Raw genomic sequence first — 26,848 nt, 5'->3', positions numbered from 1 at the left:
AAATAGTATTGAACACGAGCTGGATAATGATCAGAAAATTTTTCAGCTTTTTTTCAGGCCCTTTTTGAAAAGAATCACATCTAGCACCACCAAATTCTATAGTAAGCAACCTAACCTCAGAAACTCAGAACTTCAGACCAAAGTTATGGACTGTCTTTTTCAAAATCTGCCCCTTATATTCGTGTTTTTGTTACTTCACTTTGAAGATGACTTTAAGCAGTTCAGAAATAAAATAATTCATTCCTTTGGCAAGCTGATTTGACGGTGACTTTAAAGATCCTGCTTCTCTCTGGAAGTTAAATTCTGATTCCTCCTCAAACTGGGAGTTTTGGCTGCTATTGCTGGAGAGTTTCTGTATCTCAACACAGTAAAGCAAAGAACTTGACAAAGCAGAACACATTTCCAGTCAATGAGGGACTGATTCTCTCTGGTCCTACACTGATTTGTAAAGAAAAACAATGTAATGAGACTCTTTATTTTGTGAGCTTGGATATTGGTCGTTAGGATTACTTTTTTTAGTATTTAATGCCACCATCCTGCCAGTGCTCACATTGCCTTTATCACCACATGAAGGCAAATCAATGGTATAAGAAATTACAAGGAAAAGAGCAGAGTGACTAGTGAACTTTCTAGCACCCATCTGCCAGCTTGGATTCTTCTCCTCTTCTGCAATTCATGGTGTTCCCTAAATAGTCAGATGAAAGATTAATAAATACCAAAGATACTTTATTTTGCCTGCAAAAGAAACTTAAAACAGTAGGCAGTTTTAGGTTTGAGGCTTAAGACTTGCCTAAGACTTTGTTCATTTGACTTCTCCATATCGCAGCCTTGCATACTAACCTAATACTATCTATTGAAGGACCCATCTTTCTCTGTGTTAACTCCAATAAATCTGTCTGAAAAATCACATGGCATTTATTTTACATTAAATATTCAACCTGTTTTCCTTTTTCTTTAAACATTCTTCTCCTGGTCATAGCGAAAGAGCAAGACTATTTCCAGCAACTGAATAAGAACTTGTTGAAATGGTGGGGACTGGAGAGGGAGCAATTCAACAGAAAACCATTTCAAAGTCACTCCTGTACAAACCAACCTGGACGCCACAGAGCGGGACAGCAAAGGACTCGCACTATTGTTGTTCAGTTTCATCTCCTGATTGTTAGTCAGTCTTGTCCCCTCAAACAAATTGCTCAGGCCAGCCACTCTCCCCTTCTGGATAGCGCGCAAGGACTGTCGGCGGTACTCATCCCGGGCCCTCCGTGCTTTGTGGCTCCTTTCCTCATCTGCAGCTTTGGAGCGGCGTACTGGGTGGAATGAATGGGAAGGGTGAAAAGGAGATACTTTAGAAATACAAACAGCCATTGACCCCTTTTCTTATAAAACAACTTACTATCTTTATTCTTTATATGACCTGATTTTAAGAACGTTCAAATTACAATGCATTACCACAGAGATGGGTGACTACCCTGGTGCTTCACAGACAGGTCCACCAGCATGCCAGTCCGGAACTCTCAATGACCTGATCACTACTGGCAATAACTGAGCCTCTACATCTGACGCTTGCTTTGGCTAGAATAAGAGAAATTCTGTTTCAGGACATCTTTTCCACCGGCAGTGAACCAAGCTTTATATTTCAGGAAAGAATGTTAACTACTACCTAAAACTTTGTTTAACAGAGTTCTTTGCAACTACACACAGAACTAGAATTTTCAATTATAAAAACTAACAGGTAGGTCACGCTTTCTGTTGTTAATGGTGCTTTCTTTCTGAAAGGAATCTGCTACCTTTGCTACAGCAGCTAAAAGTCACAGAAGTCTTCACCTTGAAAATTCCAGTAACAATGGAGAAATTAATAGCCATTGGAAAAGGTACGCTGATGCTGTGGATGTGTTTGTCTCACACTTGAGACTCTGAAATTACATATAAAGAACCAGAATCTGTACTGGAAGATTTAATACACACCTACCAACGACACTGATCAGGGAGTTACACATTTCCACAACCTGAAATTAGGCTGCTACCCTGGCCATTGCAGGTCAGGCGTCTTTCACTGAAGTTTTTTAATTTTAAAACTAATGTACTAACAATCCTGTCTTCAAAATGGTATAACTGAAATGCACCAAGAATTGCACTGCAAATATCATGATGTATCAGCTCTGATCTGGTGCCTCAAGCCCCATTTTGATGATTTTTTAAGACACAAATAACTTCAGGCAGGCAAATTATTCCAGTGCAAAACAAACCTTCAACATCCAGTGAAGCAAATATTAAAAAAGGAAGCTATTGCCTCCAGTAGCAATTATCAGTCCTCGCATGACTATCCTGGCTTATATCATACTCAATTCTTAAAGTGCGCACACTATTTCTTACTCTATTTTGATTGCACCTGTGACTAGGAATGCATGATATAATACCAGACAGCTGCATTTCATTAGGCTGCTTGCGTGCCTCTGGTTTGCACTCCTGATTTAAAGCAAGCAGAAGTATAAATGGATTTGTCCAAATTCTGAAAAGGTTTAATGGAATCAAGAAATAAAAGCACTCAATGCAAAATGAAACTAAATAAAACCCTCTGGGCAAATGAGGGATAGAGAAAAGACCTTTAAGTTTAGACTTACAGAATACCATCACATAGGTAGAAAGACATACAGGACTAAAAGGTCACCAAGATAAAATAATAAATGAGTCATAGATGCTTCATACGTATAAAACTGGTAGGATTTCAGTTTCACTTAATTACATACCCTGTAGACTTAGCTAAACACAATAATAAACAACTGTGCATCAGAGAAAATATGAGTAACAGGTTTCACTACTTATCTGACAGGTCATTATTTTTAAGGGTAGATAACGTCATCTAAATGTGCTATTCCACTGGCTCAAGTATATTAGTTACAAAATTTCTGTGATTTATCCTTTGTAAAGCCACTCAGCGATGGCTGCTTTAAATGCGGACTTCGCCACACAAGCGCCAGCAAGGGAGATGAGTGCAATGCAGCTCAGTAAGACATTTAGAAACCAGTCATTGCTTGTCATAATCACAGTATACAGATCAAGGGCAGACTGCATGGAGCTTTCTGGGATTCTTTTCTGCTGATGTACAGGCTGCCTGAAAATAAAAGAGGCAAGGTATCTTCATGCCCCACTTTCCTCAGCAATAGATACTCTTTTCAGCAGAGATTCCTACAGTATTTTTGCTGGCTAATAAATCTACACCAGCAGAAGCTAGTGACCTGGACTACATTTTCCCAAACTATCAGATTTTAATATTTTTTATCAGAAAACAATGGGGAGATGTAGCATAGTTTTCAACTGCAAAATATCAACATTCCGAAAACTTCTTGAAAGTATGTATGACATGCACCCTTCCCTAACCACACACACACACATATATATATGTGTGTTTACATATATGTATATACCCATACATGTGTATATGTGTTTGTACATATGTTGGTATAGGGAAGGTTGCATGCCACAGATATCTAAATGCATGCATATAGATATTTTATATATATATATACACACACACTCACACATATATATATACACATATACACACACACATATATATACACACATATATAGGCATCTCTTTTGCATTATGACGATTCTTTATTGCAATTTCCCACCTGAGGTATCTGAAGAATTTCTTTCATTTGCCATAGGGATGTATAGGGTCTCTTAATCCATGTTTTTCTCATTACTGGAGTCCCGATTTTCTTCCTACCCCGTTCCTTATAATTTTTCCCAGAAACCTCTCCTCTTCCTCACATTCCTCTATCTTGGGGAGCTGTCTAGTACAGCTCCTACTGTGGATCTGTGTTGCTGTGTCATCCCAAGTTTCTCTTAAAACTCTCTAACTGGTCAAGGGATTTTGTATTGGGTAAATAATTGGTTTTGGCTACTGGAAATAGTATTGTGGGTAAACATTCTTCCAGCCACTACAGTCAGATATCTATAAAAAAGTTTTCCAGTCCCTCCAGACAAGAGAATACATGCCACATCAACCATCCTCCCATAGCAACATTTACCACAAATTTACCCATCTTGAGAAAGTCAAAGTCTGATGATAAATTTGGACATATTTCTGTAGCAGGTTTTTCTTACAACAGAATTTAGTTAATATGAATATTTCTCTCTTTGACTCTGAACCATCTCACCAGAAATAAGAACTTTATGCCTGGATCAAGTCTAGCAGAAATATTCTAAGATCAAAGAAGCTACAAATTCTGCATTACTTGCTGTATTTCAGGACATGTCACAGCCTTTCTCACAAGAAGAAAAAGTAGTCAGGACTTCTAGTAGTCTCTTAAGTAGGAACAGATTACTTTTCCTGACTGGCTGTCCTTTTACAGTAAATGTACTTCTGGCATGACCCTGTGCAAAGCATTGCATTCAATAGTCAATATTTTCAGTTGGGAAATTAGATATCTGAATGATGTCTTCCATCCTTAAAAATCTCTGAATCGTTACCACAGGTTCATATGCCTAGCATCAGGAATTACTACAAATAATAATTTGCATTTTCTTTATCTTCCTTTTATATTACAGGACTGATGAATGTAGGAAATTAGGAATTTGATTGATTTCTTAAGCTGCCAGGAATTCTACCATTCAAACAGATCCTGGAAGTCCATCTCCACTACCGGTTTTCTTTTCAGGTGCTGGTGATTCCAACAACAGGTACATCCTCCTTCAGTGCTCGTAGAAATAAGCACACTTCTGCCCTGATGGCACCAACTGTCACTTGTGTAGATGTGCCTGAGCTGTTTATATAGGTTAGGTGCCAACACAATTGTAGTTGCAGTAGAGCAGGCCAAAAATGGTTTACGAAACCATCCTGGAAAACTGGTAAAAACATCCAGACTGAGGTCTGTGCTGTCATGGTTATATGGTTATCACTACTAGAAATATATATTTTAAAACCAACTTGGAAATGTCTACATGACCTGCAGTGTGAACATATTCTAACACCAAAGAAACCACAAAGCTTGGGTATGCAATCTCTCTTATGATCCTATAGGTCCCAATTTGAGTTTGTTTTGTTTTCCTTTAACAGTTCACAAGAACCCATTATTCCTCTCTGCTAACCGAAGTTGTCTTTTGAGTGAAAACCACAGAATGTTAGGGATTGGAAGGGACCTCAAAAGCTCATCCAGTCCAATGGCCCTGCCAGAGCAGAAACACCTAGATGAGGTGACACAGGAAGGTGTCCAGGCAGGTTTTGAATGCCTCCAGAGCAGGAGACTCCACAACCCCAATGGGCAGCCTGTTCCAATGTTCTGTCACCCTCACTGAGAAGAAGTTTCTTCTCAAATTTAAGTGGAACCTCTTGTGTTCCAGTTTGTACCCATTACCCCTTGTCCTAGCATTGGTTGTCACCGAGAAGAGCCTGGCTCCATCCTCGTTACACTCACACTTTATATATTTGTAAACATTAATGAGGTCACCCCTCAGTCTCCTCTTCTCCAAGCTAAAGAGCCGCAGCTCCCTCAGCCTTTCCTCATAAGGGAGGTGCTCCACTCCCTTCACCATCTTTGTTGCCCTATGCTAGACTCTCTCCAGCAGCTCCCTGTACTTCTGGAACTGAGGGGCCCAGAACTGGACACAATATTCCAGATGTGGTCTTATATATTTTCACTTAGGATTGGGAAATCACTATTAGCAGTCCTGGCGAAGTTCTAATACTAAATCTTTCAATACAGATGAGGACTAATTCATGCTGTGCTGCTGCTGAACTGGATCATAGAATTTGTGAAACACTAGAGGGTCTCCATTTTGTATAATCTATTCTGTGCTTTTGCAGAGTTGTGGGTTACAGGGAGAGCCACGGGAAAGCAGAAAAAAAAAATAATGTGCTATGAATATGCATTCTCATTTTTAAATTATTTTTGTTTCAGCTTTACCCTCATTAATAATTCTTGGGAGCCTGTTTATGAGCAATTCAAAATGACTACTTAATAGATAAAATTCAATCTTCAAATTTTCTGAATGCATATACAAATCAGACGGTGTTTTTCCCTGTCCTAATTGGAAAATAACTTCCCACAAATATTGTGCAATTTGGCTAGAGTTCAGCAATCTTCTCTGAAAGCACGTAAATAATCCATCCCTATTCAATAATGCACTCTGAGACCTATTGAAGTTCAGTGAGCACATACTTAAGGTTGAGCACTTGCTTTGTTAATACATAGCTGAACAGGGCACTACTCACTTTAATTTCAGCATTTCATAAAATGCTCCTGCCAGTTAACTCACTTGAATTTCTGTGGAAGATAAGTACCAAACAAACACAAATTAATTTAAAACTCAGACAAAAGAAAAGTTCATAGACATAGTTTTTAGAAGAACATAAAAATACAACAATAGAAAGGAAGCGATAACGAATCAGCCTGGTATCCTACTTCCAACAGAGACCAAAAGTGAGTGTTTAGGGAAAGGCATCAGAACAGATCAAGTCACTCAATTCCATTTACATTTCTACCGAAATAATTTTTGTCTGGAGATGAGTACGGCTGGTCAGATAGTATCTGAGCACTTCATTGCTTGATGCAGTTTGGAGAGGTTTATGAATGTACTAACAGAATGCCTTTTGCAATATTCAATCTGATGAATATTTATCTTACAATTTTTCTTACAATGTTTTGCAGATTCCTTTTCTGCTTTCACAGAGAGAGGTCACACTGAGAGACTGTGATAAAGGGCATTGTTTATTGAATACTCTAGAACCCACAAAATGGAACAGCCCATACAAAGATCCAAACGTACTCAGAATATATTTACCCCTCTATCCAAGTTTAGTCTTATTTCTCACTTCTCAGTTTCAAAGTATAAGAGCTTTGAATAGCGGACTCTTTGAATCAGTCTTTTCCACTACTCATTTTCTCATTTGCCAACCAATGTACTTGTTCCACATGTTAACTCACAACTACCCTCTAAAGCACCCCAATATACTTCAATGATATGAAATCAAAGCATGTAATTGCTCTTATGACCTCATTATTTTCCTTTTAGTACTGATTTCTCAAGTTATTTTACATTTGTTATTTAGGATATTAAAAAGCACTAAAATGATGTATTTCAATTAACACAGTAGTTCTATGGGCTTTGTTATTTGACACAATCAGGCAAACAGCAGAAGTAAACTGAACCAAACAACTGAAACTAATATTAGCCACAATTTTTGATTGCCTTGGCAATAAACAGCTGAGACATAATGTGATGAGGAGAGATGAATCCTCATCACATTCTAAATTCCATCTACTAAATAAATTAGTAGTGTAATCAATATCATTGCTACATTTGCTCTCCACAATAGTTGCTCTAGCCCTGCTGTTCCTCTTCAGTACTGACCCCCAGCACTGTTGAACATGAAGTGCTGACTTCAAGGAGATGAGACACAAAGGAGTCTTCTTCCTAACAAGCAATGCGGTTTCCATCACAGGTGTGTAGAGACAAAAGATGGTTACAGTGCATTAATAGTACATCTGCTTGTGATTTTCTTATGCATTCATGCATTTATTTATTGTTTAGAAAAGTTGACAAGTGGAGAGTTTTGCATAACTTGATTAAATTTCCTCTCAGTGTCCCAAAGGAATATTTGAAGACAAAATGAAAGGATTACAAGAAAACAACACCATCACCAAACAAATGCACACACACCAGAAACACCTGAATCTGAAATCAAAAGTGAAATATCTGGTGAACCTGAGGTACTAGTTCATTCCATAGCAATTTCAGATGTTCCCATTTCCAAATATCTGTTATTGCCTGCCTGCTGGAGGTTCTGGTTTCTGCAGCAAAGTTAAGGAAACAGGAAATATTAAATTCTTCAGGAAGCCCAATGCAAAGTCTGATGGCATAGTCTAACCCAGTCAGGAATGGGTTTCAGATAAGGCACTGCATCTTCATACCTTAAGTTGTCACAGCCATTTGCTAATGGAACACAGTTCTAAGCCCTCAAACCAACTGGGACAAATTGAGACACTGAGATAAGCATAAGAGGATAAACAAGGATGTGATACACTCATTAGTCTGCAGTTAGTTTAATGCAAAATCAATTGCTGATAACAGCATAAACTCTGGCAACACAGAATTTATAATAGGCTGCAAAACCCAACTGTGGTTCCGCCAGCTAGAAGGCGCTGAGTTTTTGTTTTGCCACAGCAACACTATTACTGGTGACCAGGCCGGACAGGTTGAAATTATGCGAGCTGCAGTCGGCCACCCTTTTGACCACCAGCAGACAGGTTTGTAGGTAATGAGGCACAGAGTGATGGTGAGAGAATTCCATCAGAGCATACAGAATACTCCAAAGGTTACACAAGAAAAAAATATGGGTGGTAGATTATATCCAGCAGCATATAATGCAGTTGAAAGTGTTTTGACAGAACAAGAATGCAATTACAGAAATCATGGTCAAAACCTTTCAGAGCTTGTTTCTTTCCTCTCTGCCTTCTCCCATAATTCCTCTGTTACATTTCTTGTGTGTGTCCCTGTACAACCAACAGTCCTTCAGAAAACCGAGACAACAATTTAAAGCCTCAGTTACCTCTTTAATGCAATAGTAAGAAAATGATAGCTGTTTTTAGTAATGTTTATAGTATTTTGTCTCATTGCCAATTTCAGTGTAGATAGGTTGCAAACATATTTTCTTTCCTTATCTATCATCAAATAAATGCTAAAGTACAATACCACCCTCTATGGTAGGTTGCCAGTTGATGCTCATTGACAATGCCTCATTTTCTACAGAACTAAAGGGCTATTTTTTCCCCTACTCATTCTGCTCTTAAACACCCAAAATACAGAAAGCTACAGTTTTCCTTTCTGAATAAACATGTACACCTGGATTTAGACAATTCTGCAGGAAATAACTACCTTCTCTTTATTGACAGTGTAATATACAGAAGTTTTATCAATCAAAAATGAGTATAGCTTGCTATGAGCTTGGAAAATGGCACCAGTGTATCTTATATAAATTTAATTCGTGTTGTACAGAATGATTAACTATGACATCAATGCCAGGTAAAAGGACTTCAGTAATTAGTCTTCAGGAGCTCCTGAAATGATGACTAAAACCATAAAACAAAGTCATTGCATATTTTGAAACATTTTTTTTCACTTCTCTCAGGAAATAAGTACCATGACATCAATATTTTTTCCCCCACTGCATGAGGTATTTTATGCAACACATACTATCAGCTCCCTAAAACTCCATTTTTAGTACTAATTGATTAACCTTTTTTATATATAATTAATACAATAATCCCACATGAGCTACAATCTAATTGTTATATTTCTTTTTATGCAGAGTAATCAAATCAGTGTAGACATGGCAAACAGAGAAATGTTCTTCCTCCAACAAAATTGCACAATCCTTATTGCAAAAGAATTTCCTACTTCTAAAGCCAACTACACAATAGACTCCAGGTAGATTGGACACTCATTTTATTCACAATAACCTATTTGGTCTTATTACTCGTAATGTGAACCTTTACTTTTCTAGAGTATGTATGTATTTATATACACATAGTAATATATTTGTTCTGTTCCTTATAGGCTTTGAAAAATCACTGACATCCTTTTAAATTCATCACAGTGATGACATTAATAAAGAATTTGAGGGTAGCTAAAAAAGGAAGAGCACCTTCATAGAGTGAGATGATCATCATAAGGATTATTTTAAGGGTAACAATCTATTATTTACTGTAATCTTCTGAAATTAAGTGAGTTTCAGTGCTGATATCATAGCTTGACCCCTTCACCATATGGAAGTAATTAAAACACAGATGAAGACAGATTTTACCTCTTTGGAGATAGCTGAGGACAATCTGTCAAAATAACTGTCTGGAAATACTGTTACTAAGCCAAAACTGTTAATTAATTACACTAGACAAAAATTAATGATCTCAGTCACTGGACACGAAACAATTGCTACAAGGCATTGACATGGATTTTTATTCAGAAAGAAATGTGAGACTGGCAAATTCACAGTAACTTCCGTTTGCAAGGTCAAGCTGGTATTTTCCCGCAAAATAACACGGCATTTTGCCTTGCTCTAGGTAGAGATTTTCAGAAACATATTCTTTCATTCTACAAGTCTCCTTCTATTTGCTTTTAGAAAAACATGAATCCTGTGAAGGTAATTTTACTCACACTGTTCTTCCCACTCCTGGTCATCGTCACTGTGTTGACTATGTTGCTGAGCTTGCTTGAGACTCAGAAACAACTCTTTTGCTCGGATTTCTTCCTGCTGCCTTATTTGTTCTTCTCCCCTCTGCCTCTCCTCCTCTTCTCTTTTCTAGGCAAAATGAAGTAAAACTGAGGTGACTAAAGAGGAAGAATGTGCCAAAAGTTAGGACACTGGTTCATTTGCTTCCCCCCTCACAGAGCAGTGATGTTACCTTGGTCAAATCACTGTCTCTTCTAACTTCAGGCTTCTCACCTACCACAACAGGTTAATAGAGGTTTCCCACCTCTTAGCTATTTCTGAGGAAGGTGTGTTTTGAGATGCACAGGTATCACAGGAAGAAGGAACATGTAAGTATCTAAGACCAGAAATCTAGATGTAAAACATGTCTCATCATGTGGCACCAAATCTTGTGCTATCCTAGAGTCCATAAGCAGTCCTTATGTCCACATGTGCTCCCATTGGAGATATCACTGTCACTCAAGCAGCAGACACATCTACAGAATCTGTAGAATTCAGTAACCGATTTACTGGTGCTCTTAGTTTAGCAACTGTCACCATGTGTCATCCTAACCAATACAGAGAATCATCACAGCAGAATTCACAGCATCACTAAGACAATCTGTGATCTATTTTAATAAGTACTACAAATATGAGTGGAAAGATTTTAAAAACGGGGCTGAAATCTGACTTCTGTTATTCCCTAAACTTGGTCTGTGGGTTCAGGAGATGCAAAACTGAGCTTTCATTGTGTTGCTCATCATCCTGCAAAAAGTAACCTGCACATTTAAGTTTTCTAACACATGGGTTCTTCGTGTTCAGTGTTTAAAGATGCTACCTATATAAAAATTCACACCATGTCTAAATGTTTGGTACAATTCAGCTTCTTTTTAGGCTGAAAGGGGTTGAACTATATAAAAGCTATATTACTTCAGTAAAAGTATATATTAATTGCTTAACATTACCTTACAGTCAATAGTTTGTGTTTTATAATACATCGGAAAAGTATGCATTCGAAGGTTGCCTGTCCTATTTTAACATCTGCCAGGGTATAAATACCAGAGGCAGCCTGAATACAATAACATGAATGTCCAAACAATGTTGGTTTCTAATATCCCTCAAAGGGACTCAGACACATTTTCCCCATGGTGAAATGAGTACCTGGGATGTCTGTCTGGGAAACAGAAAAAACTTTTGGCCACCATGGGGAAGGAAAGGCTTTTTTTTTCCTCTCCCTGCCCCTGGTTCTCTCTAGTTCTGCAGAACTTACCTGCTGTTAACCAGAAATTCAGAATTGAAGGGACAATAATTCTTTTTGGAAGACAGCTTTCCAAAACAACATTGTTTGCAATCTCTAGAATCTCAGTGAGAACCAGAAGCAGCAGGAGGAGTCAGGACTGTTTGGTTGCTCTGGTCATCACAACAGTACACTTAAGTACAACAGTACATTTAAGGAAAAATGACATGTTATATTTGCGTAAATATGGAAATAACAGTGTAAATCCAAGTGTGAATAAACAAGGACAGGTGTCTTAAGTTTCACAGGAATGGTTGGCTTCGGAGTAGTCAGCCAACTGACACAGCTCTAAATGCTTTTGTCCACTGACAACTCAAAAAGACTGAAAAGAAGCATTTTAGCAGTGACAAGCAACACCATCTTCAGAGTGGGAAAATGGAACAAGTGCAAATCTCCACCCTTTGAAAGAATTCAACCACTGCTCCATTTCCCTAAGTGACATAGATCAACGTTTCTCAGCACAGCTGAGCTCCACCAGTTACACCAGCAGAGAGGATCTGTCTTCTTGATAATGCAACAAACCAAAAGACCTGAAATCTTGGGTATTAAGTCATGTACCTGTGTAAATAATAATAGTTCCATAATACACAACAAACAATAAATTAGTCTGCTCTTATTATTTCTGAGAAACAAAACCCTAGTATTGTTTTTCAGTCATTTTTTTAATATTTTAATGCTAGTATCTTTGATTATTTCTAACATCATCCTGCCATTGTTATCTCCCAAGTCCTAAAAAGACCAATGGAATGGACAGTTCATTATATTTGAAAAGTCAATGCTTTTAGGAGGCACTGTTTTCAAAGACCAGCAGTTCATCCAAAATTTAAAAAGAAAAATCTTTTTACATACCCCATAGAATTAAGGATTCTATATTTCAGTTTCTAGTAAATGGCTTTACTCCCTTCTTGGAAATAGTATGTAATCAGCTATTCTTAATGCTTATTAGGAGAACATTCGTTTACTTAGCTCTTATACCTAAAAAAATCCAATACATCTAAGCTATCTCTTCAGGAAGACAGACAGACACAGAGGTAATCCTGGGTTACCAAAATGTTTTCTATTCAACATCTCAAACCACAAAGTAAACTTAATATGGAAAAAGAAAAAGTTTAAAAAAAAAAAAATAATAATCAGTCTCACATCACTTTCCCTGAATCACATGAGTTTCATCACAAGTTACTTTTTTTAATGTAGCTATTGTTGAAGCACTTGGTTTTTTTTTAATGAGAAAAAAGGAGATTTAAATCAAAGAAATAACAACAAAGTACCTGTCAGTGATAGCACTCGATTCTGAATTCACAAAACTTTTTTGTGTCATTTTCCTTTTTAAAGGAAGCAAAATTCTGTTTATTCAAATTAGCACATGGATGCATGTGTAAGTATATTGTGCAACTCCTTACAGGTGTGTGAGGAGAAACAAGCCTTGTTAGTATGACAGAGGATAGAAAATTCATCCTTTCGTCAAGTAAAAAGTATATGTTTGTATTTTAAATGAGCAAGAACAATTGAACTTCTCTCATTTACTCCACTGGAAGAACACAACGACCAGTTTACCTGCTTCTCCTTGTGAACACAATCCTGCACACCAGAGCTGACAGTGAAGAGCTATAATAATCTACAAACATCACTTTCTGCCTGACAGTTGAGAGAGATTGTATTGTGTGCTGTGACCCTTTCAGCTCTTCCAGAATAATTAGGAAGGTGACAATCCAGTATGTAGTTGCAAATTGCCAAGAAATACTAACCTGCTGCAACAAATCACACTGGCAATTCAATAGGCAGCAGTAATCTTCTCCAGCTTTAACTCCACTGGAGAATTTGAACATGCTAAATGATCTTTTCTAGCCTCCGGCAGTTGAGCATTTACCATAAACTTGTTACTTGTTACTGTAAATGTGTGCCTCACAATGTCTGATGGGTTTACTACAGCCAGTTCTAAATAATATTTAATATTATCCATGGTTAGCTTCTAATGTTTCAGTTCAATGCAGATGAGATGACATGAGGTCAGCATTTATTTTTTTGCTGCAGAAAGATCATTTTAAAAAACGCACAGAGGAAAAACCAAAACAAAGCAATTTACTTTTTCACAATGCAAAACGGAGCTTCTGGCTGCCACGGCTTTTGGGGTCTCTCTGGGGAGTCTTATGGGATGCAGGGCAGCTAAAACATTGACATCCTGCTCAGGGCAAAACCCACAGGGCATACTTGTTACAACAGTGTTCTCTGAAGCAAAGGATGCCCAGGATTTCCTCAAAGCTTCAGGCTGGCAGGAAACATCTTGGGCAGCCCTGAGAGCTGCAGCTCCGTTCCAGTTGCTGTGAATCTCCTGAGACGCCGCAGCAGCCAGCGCTGAGCCAGGGCAGACCTGCAGGATACCAGCCACAGAGCTGGGAGCCAACCTGGCTTCAGATCTGAGCCCTCAGGACACCCTGCTCTGAAAACAGGAATCTGGAAATTCCTGGGTCCCCCACTCCAGGACAGCCTGGCATGGCAGGAGGAATTCAGAGTTCTCTGCAAACCCACCTGACAGTTTCCAACAGAGTTGTGAGAGTATAATCAGAAATATGTCCAACTCCTTCCTAACCTTTTTTCTGAGAAAATTCTCTCACCTCAGAAAAGAGTTTGCAGAGACATTATTTTATTCTCTGCTAGCAATGGCTCAAAAGGAACACAGGGTTTGCATCACTTCACTGTGCATGTATTTGCAGAGAGACAAATGTACAAAATGCAGTCACATTTTATGTAGAAGTTGTTACATTTTGCTCATGGATATGCTCCAGGACATGCTATTCATATATGGCTCATATAGGGAGACAACAACATACACTATTTGGTAACTTGCCATAGATTCAATGAAAATCTGCTAAGAGCTTGTCTCTTTGCAGCTTGAATTCCTAATATGTAAACTGCCCTCATTAGCAGCTCAGATTTTCCCATTTACCTATGGAAAATAACAAAGCTTTACTAGTTTTTACTAGTGATCCAGACTAAAGACAGTGGCTTCAGCAGTGCACTCATTACTGATGTCACTGGGGAAAAGATTCTTCTTTAATATCACAGTTCCTCACAAGTAGGATAGAAAAACCTAAAGACCTGATTCCCAGCAGAAACTCACAGCTGCCTCACTTCCAACATTGTTAAAGAGATAACTACGTAGAAAAAAAAAAAAAAATTTCTAAACTCTGGTTGTACAAAAGAAAACAAAATGAAGTATAACTGAATTACTGTAAATGAGATTGAATGAACCCAGCTGAGGCATTTTCAGAACGAACTGGGTGCCAAACCCCAGCAGGAAGGTGTTGGCATATTCCTGGATTCTAAATATGCTGTCCTGAGGAGAGCACAGAGCTGAACTTTCAGCTTATTTGCACTTAAAGATAACAGGCCCACCCAAGTGCTTATGTTAACTTGGAGACAGGTTTTTTCAGATCAGGACAGAATGGTCCCTGCTATATCATAAAAAGCCCACACTACTATAAGTGGTGGTGGTGACGTTTTAGTGCATTCTTATACACATAGCAGCAATTGTCTGAAGAATCAGGTCCACAGCACTTTTGGGCACAGTAAAGCACTCAGGCACATGTTGAAAGCCCATCCAAGTCCAAAGGACTGAAGTGTGTTCTTTCTAATAAGCAGAAGCTGTCCTTAATAAAGATCTCCCGAAGCGCTAATTATTCTGTTCTTCTCTGAGGGTTAATTCTAAACCTGTCTTCTCTGATATGAACAGAAACAGCCAGGACACAGAAACTCGTGGATTCACACCTTAAAAAAAAGCTCACTTCACTCATCACAATCCCAACTGGACTTAAAGGCCATGAACTTAAGACCATTAAAAGAAAAAAAAAGTGGAAGGAAATTATAATGAGCTCTTCCCTCTCTTGTTTCCTAACAAGAGAATAAGGACTATTTTTCCTTAAGTGCCACTCTCATTAAAACTCCTACTAAATATTTTTTGATGCAGGAAGAAAAACAAGCATTTATATGCAGCTTTTGGTTAACAGAAATTTCAACTCCCAAGGTGTTTTTAAGAAGCAATCTAGCTTTACTGTCAACTCTGCTTATATTATTACATTTGGCAGGTACCTGATGTTGTCACACAGATAGTACTTCACTATTAACGTTCTCATGCTTTATGTAGACCACATGAAGAGCGAGCTGAGAGAGTATCTCTCTGTTATTTCTAAATGTAGCTGAAGGATGCCACCCACCCCTGGCTGGCTGACACTCGTACCTGTAATTTGTCTTAGCTCTGCACATTGTTCAAGACTCTTAATGACAGCAACTGATAACAGTTGGGAATTATGCCTATGATCTCATAGGCTTTGTGAATTAGTGAAAAGATTAATGATAGTAATTGCCTCTCTTATTTGTCCTTTGTAATAAGTGCATAAAAGAATAGCTGTCCTTAAACTGCAAAAATAGAGCAGTCAACATTTGTATTCTAGCATCACAAATTAAAGGCATTTCTGCTTAAGAAGCATCAAGGAAAGCAATACTTTTAGAAAAGTGTTGGAAAAGGAAACCGAGATTATCATTCACTTTGATACGTGAGATATCATTTATCTAGTGCAGACAGCCCTAAAGTCCCACAATAGATCAAGACGAATAAAAGCATTTTTCAAAAGGAGTATTTGTGATACAATATGGTTAGAAATTAAACTTCTTAGTAGAAAGGACAGAGTTTCAATCTCCCAAGTCAAAACACTTTAAGAGGATGAAGCATTAGCAGAGACTGAACTTATCATATCGCAGTTTGGAGATCGCTTTAAACATGGTCTGGTCATCATCACGGAAGGATGATTACCAATGCATTAAATATTTTAAACCTGCTAAAGTGGACTTGCTAAATGATCTGTGCTTCATTTCATACCCTGACTCGTTAATGAAAGATACATTTCTCTGTGATTTCAATGGTTGTAGTCACATATTAGTAGATTCATTAGCTCAACTTTTTCCCAACACCTTAGCTCTATTCACTTTTTGAAGTTGGAAGTAGATTCCAGAAACATAACTTTACTGTTTTCCTGTCTAGGCACCTTTCCACTCATTCAGCATGTAAATATTTCATGTACTTCTTCCCCTGCACAAGAGTAGTTATAAAAAGATTAAAATGGGAAGGAGACAGAAAATCAAGTGAGCTTAAACAAGCCAGCTGACAGAGAAGTTAACAACTCCCCCATATTAGCCTGTGAGGTACACTTGCCTTTGAAATTCCTTTACTACATATAAGATCTGTTCTTTGAAGACCAAGTATAGATAAGCTGTTCTTCTGAGTAGCAAAGGTGTGGTATTATAGCACCAGGGATTAATCCTGCCTTTGGATCTCTGCTGGTGAAACCCTGTGTTGGTCCAAGTTCCTCCTAACAGACCTCATTGAAGACTCAGGGCTGGAAGTGTAATTAGACTGCTGTTGTATTAATGCAGCAAATGCTGGGAGCACACTCGATAAAGAGGCATTTTAAAAACAATTGCTACATAATGTCTTGTTTCCAAACTCATTTTTGAAGTCAAAGAGTTCATTTCTGCTGGGTTTTATCTTAAAATTTTGGTCATTTAATTAAATTTTTGCAAATATCCTCTTCAAATAATGGATTTAAAGGAAACCATAGGGGAAAAAATGTATTCTATTTCTTTGATAAAATAAAGATTTGGCAACTTTATGAATAGGGTTAAAGAAATCCTACCTAAAGGTTAGTATTTGAAATTCAAAGTAGAAACTGAACCAAATTGTCATCCCACTTACAACAGTGCAATTCTTGTTCCTACCAGGCACCCAGTTGGATGGAGGATACCCACTGACTTCCCAAGGAACAGTGGGAACACAGATCACTGTGACATTACCTTTCCATCGATATGAAAACAAGCAGAATTTGGTGCCATTCCTTTTAAATTGTATCAATGATGGAAAGACTAGTTTTCCTTAAAAGGAAATAATGAACACTGGTCACCAAAAGTCTCCCAAGTTGCTCACTCTGCTTTTCAAAAATGTCTCTTTGAAACAGAAGAATAACAATGAGCTTGTGGACGTTCATCCCAGCAAGTGCACTGTAAATCAGCCACAGAGATATAAGTGAACAGGCCTGTATTGGCCTTTGTTTGAGAGGGCTTTGCTTTTTGGAAAGAGTGTTTAATTAGTTGCTCTGATCATTATTCATACATTAATAGAGGCACTTGAAAGGTATAGTTGCGTTACTCATTGACACCAAATTTCAAAGGCCCATTCTCTCTTATGAATTCAAATTAATCATGCAAAGGTAAATCAGCAACTTTGCACAGAGGAGGCCGCAGGAATTGCCCCTGCTTTGTGCTACAGAACCACCCTCAAGCCCCAGACCCACAGCTCACAGAACGACAAGCAACTTGCTGACTCCAGTTTGTAATCAAACCGTAAAGTTTAACGCTGAGTTCTTCAGCATTTCTCCCATCACAGCGGGGGGGAGTCTGTCTGCATCTTCTGCACCTTTAATCATCATTCCAAGAAAGGAAAAATGCCATAGCAAGCTGTCAGCAGGGAGAGGCGTGTAGACAGAAGTTACTCGATGCAGATCTCCCAGGAATCCGATTTTGCTACCAGCTTTCTCCATGGAAACCCAGCCTCACCCACCTTGTGCAGTTTCAGCCTCAGAAGACTGTGATAATTTCCCTGCACGCTAAACAATTACATTTTGGTTTCTAATTTTTAAATAAGTTTCTATCTTTATAAAGTAACATGAAAAGGGTAGACAGAGGTCTTCTTTTCCTGTTAGTTTTCAAATTGTTATTTTCAGCAAAAGAATGTGGAAAAAAAATTAGTTCAAAAAAACACTAAAATACTATAACCACGCTCACAGAAAATTCATAAAGAAATCAATAAAAATCAGGCAAATGAATTTCTCCCATCAAAGCCAACTGAACTTTTCCCTTATGTTGAGTAGGAGAAGGATCCAACCCTCATTATCTGAAAGAAAGCAGTGACAAAATTTTCAAGTGAAATATGTGAGGAACTCATCCAAAACACACAAGCAAACTAAGTTAAAATAAGACATTTCACAATTGTACATTTTTTCCCCCAGTATGATTCACTCAGCACAGCTGACTGAACAATTCTGTTGATATGTGAGCTGAATAACCAGTTTGATTGTCCTGATGCTTTTGAATGAGATATGTAATTTTTTCGCATCACTCGCCCAGCTGTTCTGGTGAACACCATGTAGCTATTTGTATACTCCAGGATGAAAAATTATAACTCTGGGTTTTAAAGCTTATTAATAAACATGCACTGAAGGTGACAAGAACATTGAATCTCTATAAAAACACTATTAAAAAAGCTAAATTATTCTGTGCAAACCTTCAATTCCTCCTGAATTTTTTCCTCCTCTAATTTAGCAGCTTTCCGGTCTTCTATTTCTATTTTCCATTTTTCTGCCACTATTCTGGCTTTTTCTTGAGCCATAGCATCCCGGAATTTCTTTGTAATTTCAGCCTCCTTTTGTCTCCTTCAGAAAAGAATTTGAAAATAAATTTAAGACACTAATTATTTTTTTAAGTAAAGGATCAATACTTGCTCACTGAGTGCAACAACTAATTAGCAGAAGACTTCATGTAAATATACATGGAAAGAACTAAAATGCCTTTAACAAGAGACTTAACACAAATCAGATTTGAGGAAACTATCCAGACAGCAGACATTTTCAATTTTTGATAAATGACTAATTAAAATAGCACCTTCTAAATTAGAGAGGTACTTCTTGGATTTCTTTGAGTCATAGCCTGTATTTTTCCTTCTCTGGCTGAAAAAAATAGATTTTTCTGTCACTATAACAAAGCATGACTGGGAATTTATTGTCTTTCTAATACCAATGCAAATGTGTCTGCCCAATTCTTAAACTAGATTGTTTATTAGTACTGACAACATAAAATGAACACAGGGCCTAGGTTGAAACTTTAAATCCCTGCTTAAATATGCAATCACTGAAAGCAAGAAGAAACTCATATGAAATGGAACAATCCAGAATAATCTGATTTTTCAACTGTCACTTCCCAGTGTTCCACTACAAAGCGAAGCGCGGGAGGCAGGTGGCCTACTTCCCAACAATATCAAGCATCAAAACACTTCTGAATCTCCCCCAAAGCTGGAAGAGGCCCTGCTGGAAACACCAGCATGACACTTTGTATAATCAGTTTCTGACCCAATGGGATAAGAATTAATACAAGCAATGTGCAAATAAAACCAATTTCAAAATGGATTTTACGTACCAAATCCCCATTGTGGGCGTAGATGTGTGATACAACAAATATTTCTAATTTAGTAATCTCAAAGTCAGATTGTTTCATTTTTACTTATTGACAAACTGGCATGGTTTTGGAAAATTCCCCCCAGGAAAAATGTTTGCTTCACTTTTATTTTTAATTGAAAGAAGGTTTTTGCTTTTCAATAATCAATTAAAATAAAATTACATTTTTCATGTGTTTCAAAATTGCCAAAATGAGCAAAAGCAAATGTTCATAAAACATACTTACCGGTTTTACCCACCATTACCTGCTGCCTTTCTACAAGGCCACGTCTCCCATTATGCCAAGTGGGCCCTGAATTCAGATTCTTAAATCCTCACCATAGTTCTTCTGCCTCCTTCTGTGCCTGCTGCCTGGCTCGCTCTGCTATCAGCTCCTCTGATATCTGTTCGTAGGGCTTGTCACCTGGGGCTTCTCCCATCACCCAGACCCAGACCTCACCATCCTTCCCACGCAGCCACTGCACGTGTTTGCTGTTACCTGTAACAACCACCAAGAACAAACCAAAAATATAAACACTGGCTCAAATTCTTCTGTCATTATAGGTAGATAGATGTGAAATCCGCAATTAAGGAACATGAAGCTTGCAATTTACCATTCAAAATAATATATTACTAAGAAGTTGAATGAAAACTTCAGATTTGATTAATCTACCGTGCTGGGGAAAAAATAGGGTTTGTACACTCCAGATCGCACTATCTTTAAAGACTCACTATCCTACTATAATAAGGGATTATTAATTCTGACATGCATTTACCAGAATTTAGGTATTATGATCCCTTTTTCATAGTTATATTTTCTTCCTTCACTCAGCAAAGGATTAATGAAGAGAATGGAAAAAGAGATGGAGTGACAACAATAACCAGCGACGTTACGTGACTAGCAATGCTTCAGCCCACCGAGAATGTCAAGTGTTGAGCATATAGAGATTTCATCAGAAGCCCTGCAAAAAAACCCAGGAATTTCCTGCTCGCAGTGTGTGAAGGAGTTTCACAGATGCACGCTCAGAGTGCGCATCTCAACACTGCCAAGGCTTTGCTGCTCACGCAGGCAATTGAGAGAGATTAAGTTTCTGGTTTAGTTTTCATGAAAGACACCATGCAAAAATGTATGGTTACCATGTTGACATGGTGAGTTTAAAAACACCAAAGTAGACTGAATGCTCTTTAGAAAATAGCATACATTGGGTGAACCTTCACGTCCAAGAACCAACTATAGGAGTCTTACCGACTACAAAGGGTTAGACCCTATCTGAATACATTTTAATAGTCATATACACTACCTGACTTAGTGAGGTTTGGTCTTTTCTTTCTGCTTTTCTATGTGTAACTCTCGTATATTTTACACATTTTACAGGTTCATAATAAGGAATTTGTAGAAACACTTCTCATGCATCCATTTTTATGTTCTATTTCATGGACATTTGTTGAAATTGTTCTTCACAAAAGGAGATTCCACCACAAAGACCACTGTGAAGATGGACAATGGATTTATTTTAAAGAATGCAGACTAGAAGGCCACAACAGCTTGGCAGTTCATCTCACTTGCTGACATGGACAGCCCACCATTTTCCTGGGTAGTTTTTCTCAGATGTTCCCATAACTGCTAAAAGAAACATGGTCCTATTTGAACGGCCAGTCTTTGCTTCCTCTCTTTCTATATCTTTCTCTACTAGCATCTGCTTAGCTACTCTCACCTTCAACTACCTGTTGTTGTTCTGCAATAGCACAGTATCCATTTAACCAGATTAAATTCCCCAATGCACAGTCAATAAAGTGTTTTTGACATCCCAGACTGAGGAGAGAAAACTGCAGGAGTGAATTACGTGGGGCTGCTGACAGCAGGCAGTGCCGGTGCCAACCCACACTCCCAAGTGTTGACAATAGGAACCGAAGGCAACAAACATATCAGATCTCTCAATGAAAGCTAATATTCTATATCAAATTTGAAAATGTCATTTATATGAAAACCCAGTGTTGGTCTAATGGTACTGACTTTGGGGCGAAAAGGGGTAGAATTTAAGCTAATGCTGTTTTCCTTCAATAACTCTCAAAAGCATTTGCTCTTTCATAGCTTACCAGATTATGTCTCAGTTTATAAACGTGAATGTATTTTATTGTAATTCCTATTCCGTGCACTTCAGTGTTCCTGTCAGCACAACATTTATGTTGTGTTTTTTTAGATATAGCATTTGAACAGTGTCTGCCAAGAACTGTCTGGTCACATTAATTTATTCAGAACAAGACAAGGTCTTTTTCACATCCAACCATGCTTTCTATTTCACTTCAATAAATGTTTCCCATTCAAATCTTCCCTTAAACCTACAATCTCAAAGTTGGAGATGGGCTTTACTATGGAACCTGATAATAAAACTTGGTAGTTTCTTAGCATAGAATAACATGAAAAATTAGTGTGCAGGAAAAGAAATAAGCAGCTCAGGAAGAAGAATCTGTCACTGTGAAAAATGAATTCCTGCCACACAAAGTCTTCGCAACCTGCAGAATCAAGTTCATAGTGGTCAGTGTCGGCTCTTCTAGGCTAACAATACTGGACTTCCACTTTTAAACGGTAGAACCAACTGCAAGAGCTGAGTTGAAAGTAAAGAAAATTATTTTCCTTAATATTTTTAGGAAACTATTAATAGTGTTGTCTGATTTGCAAGCACATGATTACCACCAATGACAGTTGATCGTAATAAAATAATTCCTGCTTTAAGATGCCTCTCAAGTAATAAGGTATTATTTTGTTAACAAACTTCATTTTCAAATGAAATAGAAATATAAAAAAATAGAAAAATTCAAGTAAATCTAAAAGGAAGGGACAGGTTCTGACCAAACAAATTTGAAATCTAGGTACGAAAGAGGTAAGGGAACCTCATATTTCCTGTTCAGAAGCAGGTCTGTGCTCAGTTACAAAGCTAATGCAGAGCTACGAAATCAAAACTAAATCTCTTGAGTCCAGTCTTGTGCCTTGACCACAAAAGTACTTTTCTTTTTCTGGAGAGACTGTGGCAGTCTGCAAATAATTACCGTTAGGAAGCAGTGGACATCAAAATTAGCCTGGACTGGAGAATAGAAATGAAAGTGGTTTAGAAAGAAACAGTGCTTTATCAGGAAAATATACTGAATAATTTAGCAATTTTTTTCCAAAAATACTATAGTATTCTACCAGGGGAATTTTTGTCTAAAACAACTCTGTAGCACCATAAGATGGCAACATTCACTCTTGCAGTTCTTTTCACTTGTAGCTCCTCCATGAATTAGTATCTCCCATGGAGTCTTCCTAAACCTACACCTATGCTGCTTTGAGACCAGTAACTTGGTTTCTGTATATTGCTCCTTACTTAAGACAAATGCAAAATCAGGGATACCAAATTTACAGCACAATGGGATCACAGTGAAAACTTCCTTGGAGACCTACGGCCCGAACCAACAGCAACACGAGTTCGTACATATAAACACAATCAAAACGAATACCAAATCATGCTTTCTGTTTGTTTGTATTTCTGCAGTCAATTCTATAACAACAAAGCAAGCATAAAACAATGCCCTAGAGAGCAACAGTAAACTCCAGGCTCTTACCTATAAGAATTATTAGTCTCTACCAGCAGCACTGCTAATCTCATACACATAGAGCACTGTAGTACAACCATGAGTAGTGCTGCATGGCCCCACAGAGCATCATCCTGGTGCAAGCAGGGCACCATCATCCCCAGGGCAGGCATGGCATCATCCCTGCCATGGTCAAACGCTGCTAGTAAACACAAACACTGCCAGCCACCTTGGGAGAGAGAGAAAACAGCACTGAAAGGTGCAGGGGAGGGGAATCCTGGCTGCCCACAAACCTCAAGCTAAATCAGGCTTCAACTCCCACCAGCTCAGACTTCCACACTGTGACTAAGGTTTAAAACAAATGGAGTTACACAAGAGAGAACTTGGCCTTACACTGCCTCTGCTAATGGGGACAGAGGGGCAGAAGAACCACAGATTTGGTTTGGGGGGTTTTGTTTTTTGGGAGGTTGGATTGTGCTTTTTTTTTTTTTTTTTTTTTTAACAGTTTTGGGTTATATCTGGGTTAATTTTCATGCACACTTCTAATTCAAAGCACTTTAAAAATAACAGTAATCACATCAAACAGAATACTGCTGGACTCAGCTTCCTTCCTCCAAGCTTGTTTGTCTTTGACAGCTCCAGCACCCTCAAACAATTCCCACTTGTGATCTATCTCCAGTGTTCACAAGGCAGCTACTCCAAGGACCATTAGAGGCCTGACTGCATGTCAAGTCTCCCAGCTGGGCTGTCACTCAGCCCCAGCCTGTCTGCTTATCCAGCAAAATGACAGACAGTGCCAGTAACCAAAATTGCCCTTCCACCATAGCGAATATTACAGCCTGTGCCTAGCGTAAATCGAGAGAATTAGGAGAGCACACATTTATAATCTCAGAGACATGGAATGGCATTTGAAGTCTATTTAAACTTTCTCAGAAGCATCGCCTATTTCCATGAACAGCCTTGTTTCTCTGAGGTTGGGTTTCCCACCACAGTTCTCTGCAACAGCGACTGACTCTCCCTCCTCACTCACTGGAAAGCTTTGTAGTCATCCAAATAGCCTTTGACTGTCTCTTTAGAAAATATTCGTTTTCTCTCTCTGCACTAGAAAAAGGCTCCTGAAACTTATTCTGCATTTGAAATATGCTGCATAAGCATTCACTGTTGACATCAAGACAGCTGATCAGTCTGATCTAATTTTGCCATTCAGAGAAACTGTAGCTTTCAGAGTAGGGTTGAGGTTTTTGGTTGGTTGGTGTTTGTTGTTTGTTTGTTATGGTATTGTTTGGTTGGTTTGGTGGCTTTTGTTTTTTGAGTTTAGAGATCTGGTATACTTTGGTCTAAACACAATGTGTTTTACATGAGATTTTACCCTTGGCTTTATAAGCAAATTATGTTTATGGCTCCTGGTTTTGGCTGGGATAGAGTTAGTTTTCTTCACAGTAGCTATTATGGGGCTATGTTTTGGATTTGTGCTGGAAACAGTGCTGATAACACAGGGATGTTCCAGTTACTGCAGAGCAGAGCTTGCACAGAGCCAAGGCTTTTTCTGCTCCTGACCCCACCAGTGAGTGGGCTGGGGATGCACAAGAGGCTGGGAGGGGACACAGCCAGGACAGCTGACCCCAACTGACCAAAGGATATTCCACACTATATGACACCAGGCTCTGCTTATAAAACTGGGGAAAGAAGAAGGAAGTGGGAGACATTCAGAGTCATGGTGTATGTCTTCGCAAGTACCATTACATGCAATGGAGCCTGACTTTCCTGGGGATGGCTGAACACCTACCTGCCCATGGGAAGTGGTGAATTAATCCCTTGGTTTGCTTTGCTTGCATGTGCAGCTTTTGCTTTACCTATTAAACTGTCTTTATCTCAACACACCTGTTTTCTTGCTTTTACTTTTCCGATTATCTCGCTCGTCCCACCAGTGGGGAGGGAGCGAGTGGCTGCACGGTGCTTAGTTGGTGGCTGGAGTTAAACTGCAAAATATAAACTTGATTTTTTATATTCTACAGCATAGATGAAGTACCATTCATTAGCTGTAGGATGTGTGTTAGAAGCACATTGATTAGGATGAAACTGAGAATGATATTTAGGCTGTTCTCAGTTTCAGCTTACCCAGTACAAGTATATTATTTATATATACTTTTTTAATACAAACACACACATACACACACAATTTCACTTCTAAGGAGAAAACTTAGGAAATAGTGGTTTCTGAGAGGCTGTTCAAAGGACAGAATGCACTTTTCCTTACATTAACCACCATAAATCCATTAAAATACATATAGAATCATTAGGTGGCAATGATGAAAGTAATGAAAAAAACATAAACCCCACAATAGAAGACCTGCTATAATTCATTCTGTTGTCTGCCCTTGCCAATAGTCACAGGACCACAAACCACTCTTCCAAGAATACATTCAGAAAAAACAGTCACTTCAAATTTTAAAACATGAAAATGGGGAAAAATTCTGAACTTTGAGCATCTCCCTCAGTGTTTCAGTTTACAGCCCCTCCAATTTCAACACTGCGTTGTGTGCCTTTCTATTTAAAGGAGCATTTGCAGAGGGAGAAAGAAATTCAGCTGATTTACATGAATGTATTAATGAGGGTTGTAGGATCTCAGCACTGCCGAAAAATCAGCCTTCATGGTTCTCCAGCTGCTTCCTGATCATGTAACAAACTCAATCTTCTGTTTATGGAATTACTGCCTGTTCCCATGGAAATAATTATGCCGCAATATACCCCTGCAGGATCAAATAAAGTAAGAGCGACTGCAAGAGAGCAAACATTAAGGGAGGAAACAGTTACTCAAATGAGACTATGGTAATTAGCAAATGTAGCAAAGATAATTGTACATAACAGTTAAAGGTCACATTATCACATGGTATGTATATATGCGATAGGTATACGTAGGTTTGCATAGTGTAAACCAAAAAAGACAAAACAAAACAGAACCAGAACTAAGGTGTCACTTCTGTGATCTCTATCTAGTACGTCCCAGATATTTTCTTGGCTCCCTGGCCAAGGCACGCTATTTCAAGTAACAATTTTGTAATTTGCCCACTTTCAACTGGGAGATAACATTCATAACTCCTTCTTAAAGACATTGTTCTAGCTCCATATACATTTTAATGACCTTTTCACTGTAAACAGTATAAAATGCAGGTACCTTTCAGATCAAAGATTGAAGGTTGTAAAATCATTCACATCAGTATCATTCCTCTGATTCTTTTTTTTCATTAAAAAATAAAGTCAGGAATACAGAACTATAATTTCTGATTCCTGATCCAAATTGTTTCTTTATAAGAGTAAAAGCTACCCACAAGGTTCAGTTTCTCACACAAAGCTATCACAAAGCATTCAGGTTTTTCCACCACTGCAGAATAAACAAAAACAAGTCTGCACGGCTACTTCAGGGTCTGCTGGAAATTCACAGCAGGATAAGGCTTCTGTCACAGAATGAACACAGAACTCTGGATCACTTTCTGCACCAGACTCCCCTACTTAATGCGGCATGGCAGGTTTGCA

At 38.3% G+C, this 26,848-nt stretch overlaps 1 protein-coding gene across 6 annotated transcripts in view; it reads right to left on the bottom strand.

The window, feature by feature from the left end:
- Nucleotides 1-26,848, bottom strand: part of SH2D4B (SH2 domain containing 4B) — a 110,773-nt gene that overhangs the window by 32,025 nt on the left and 51,900 nt on the right. For all 6 annotated transcript variants that reach the window (XM_071811753.1, XM_071811755.1, XM_071811758.1 and 3 more), the window contains 4 exons: nucleotides 20,084-20,243; nucleotides 18,820-18,967; nucleotides 10,159-10,303; nucleotides 1,094-1,304 (listed from right to left, as the gene is read on the bottom strand). In XM_071811753.1, the coding sequence (XP_071667854.1) occupies nucleotides 1,094-1,304; nucleotides 10,159-10,303; nucleotides 18,820-18,967; nucleotides 20,084-20,243 (664 nt within the window). The remainder of the gene's footprint in view (nucleotides 1-1,093; nucleotides 1,305-10,158; nucleotides 10,304-18,819; nucleotides 18,968-20,083; nucleotides 20,244-26,848) is intronic.

The sequence above is a fragment of the Patagioenas fasciata genome, chromosome 8 (genome assembly GCF_037038585.1).
Source record: "Patagioenas fasciata isolate bPatFas1 chromosome 8, bPatFas1.hap1, whole genome shotgun sequence".
Taxonomy (NCBI): Eukaryota; Metazoa; Chordata; class Aves; order Columbiformes; family Columbidae; genus Patagioenas; species Patagioenas fasciata.
The sequence above is the reverse complement of the archived record's forward strand: the minus strand, read 5'-3'. Positions and strand labels throughout refer to the sequence as shown.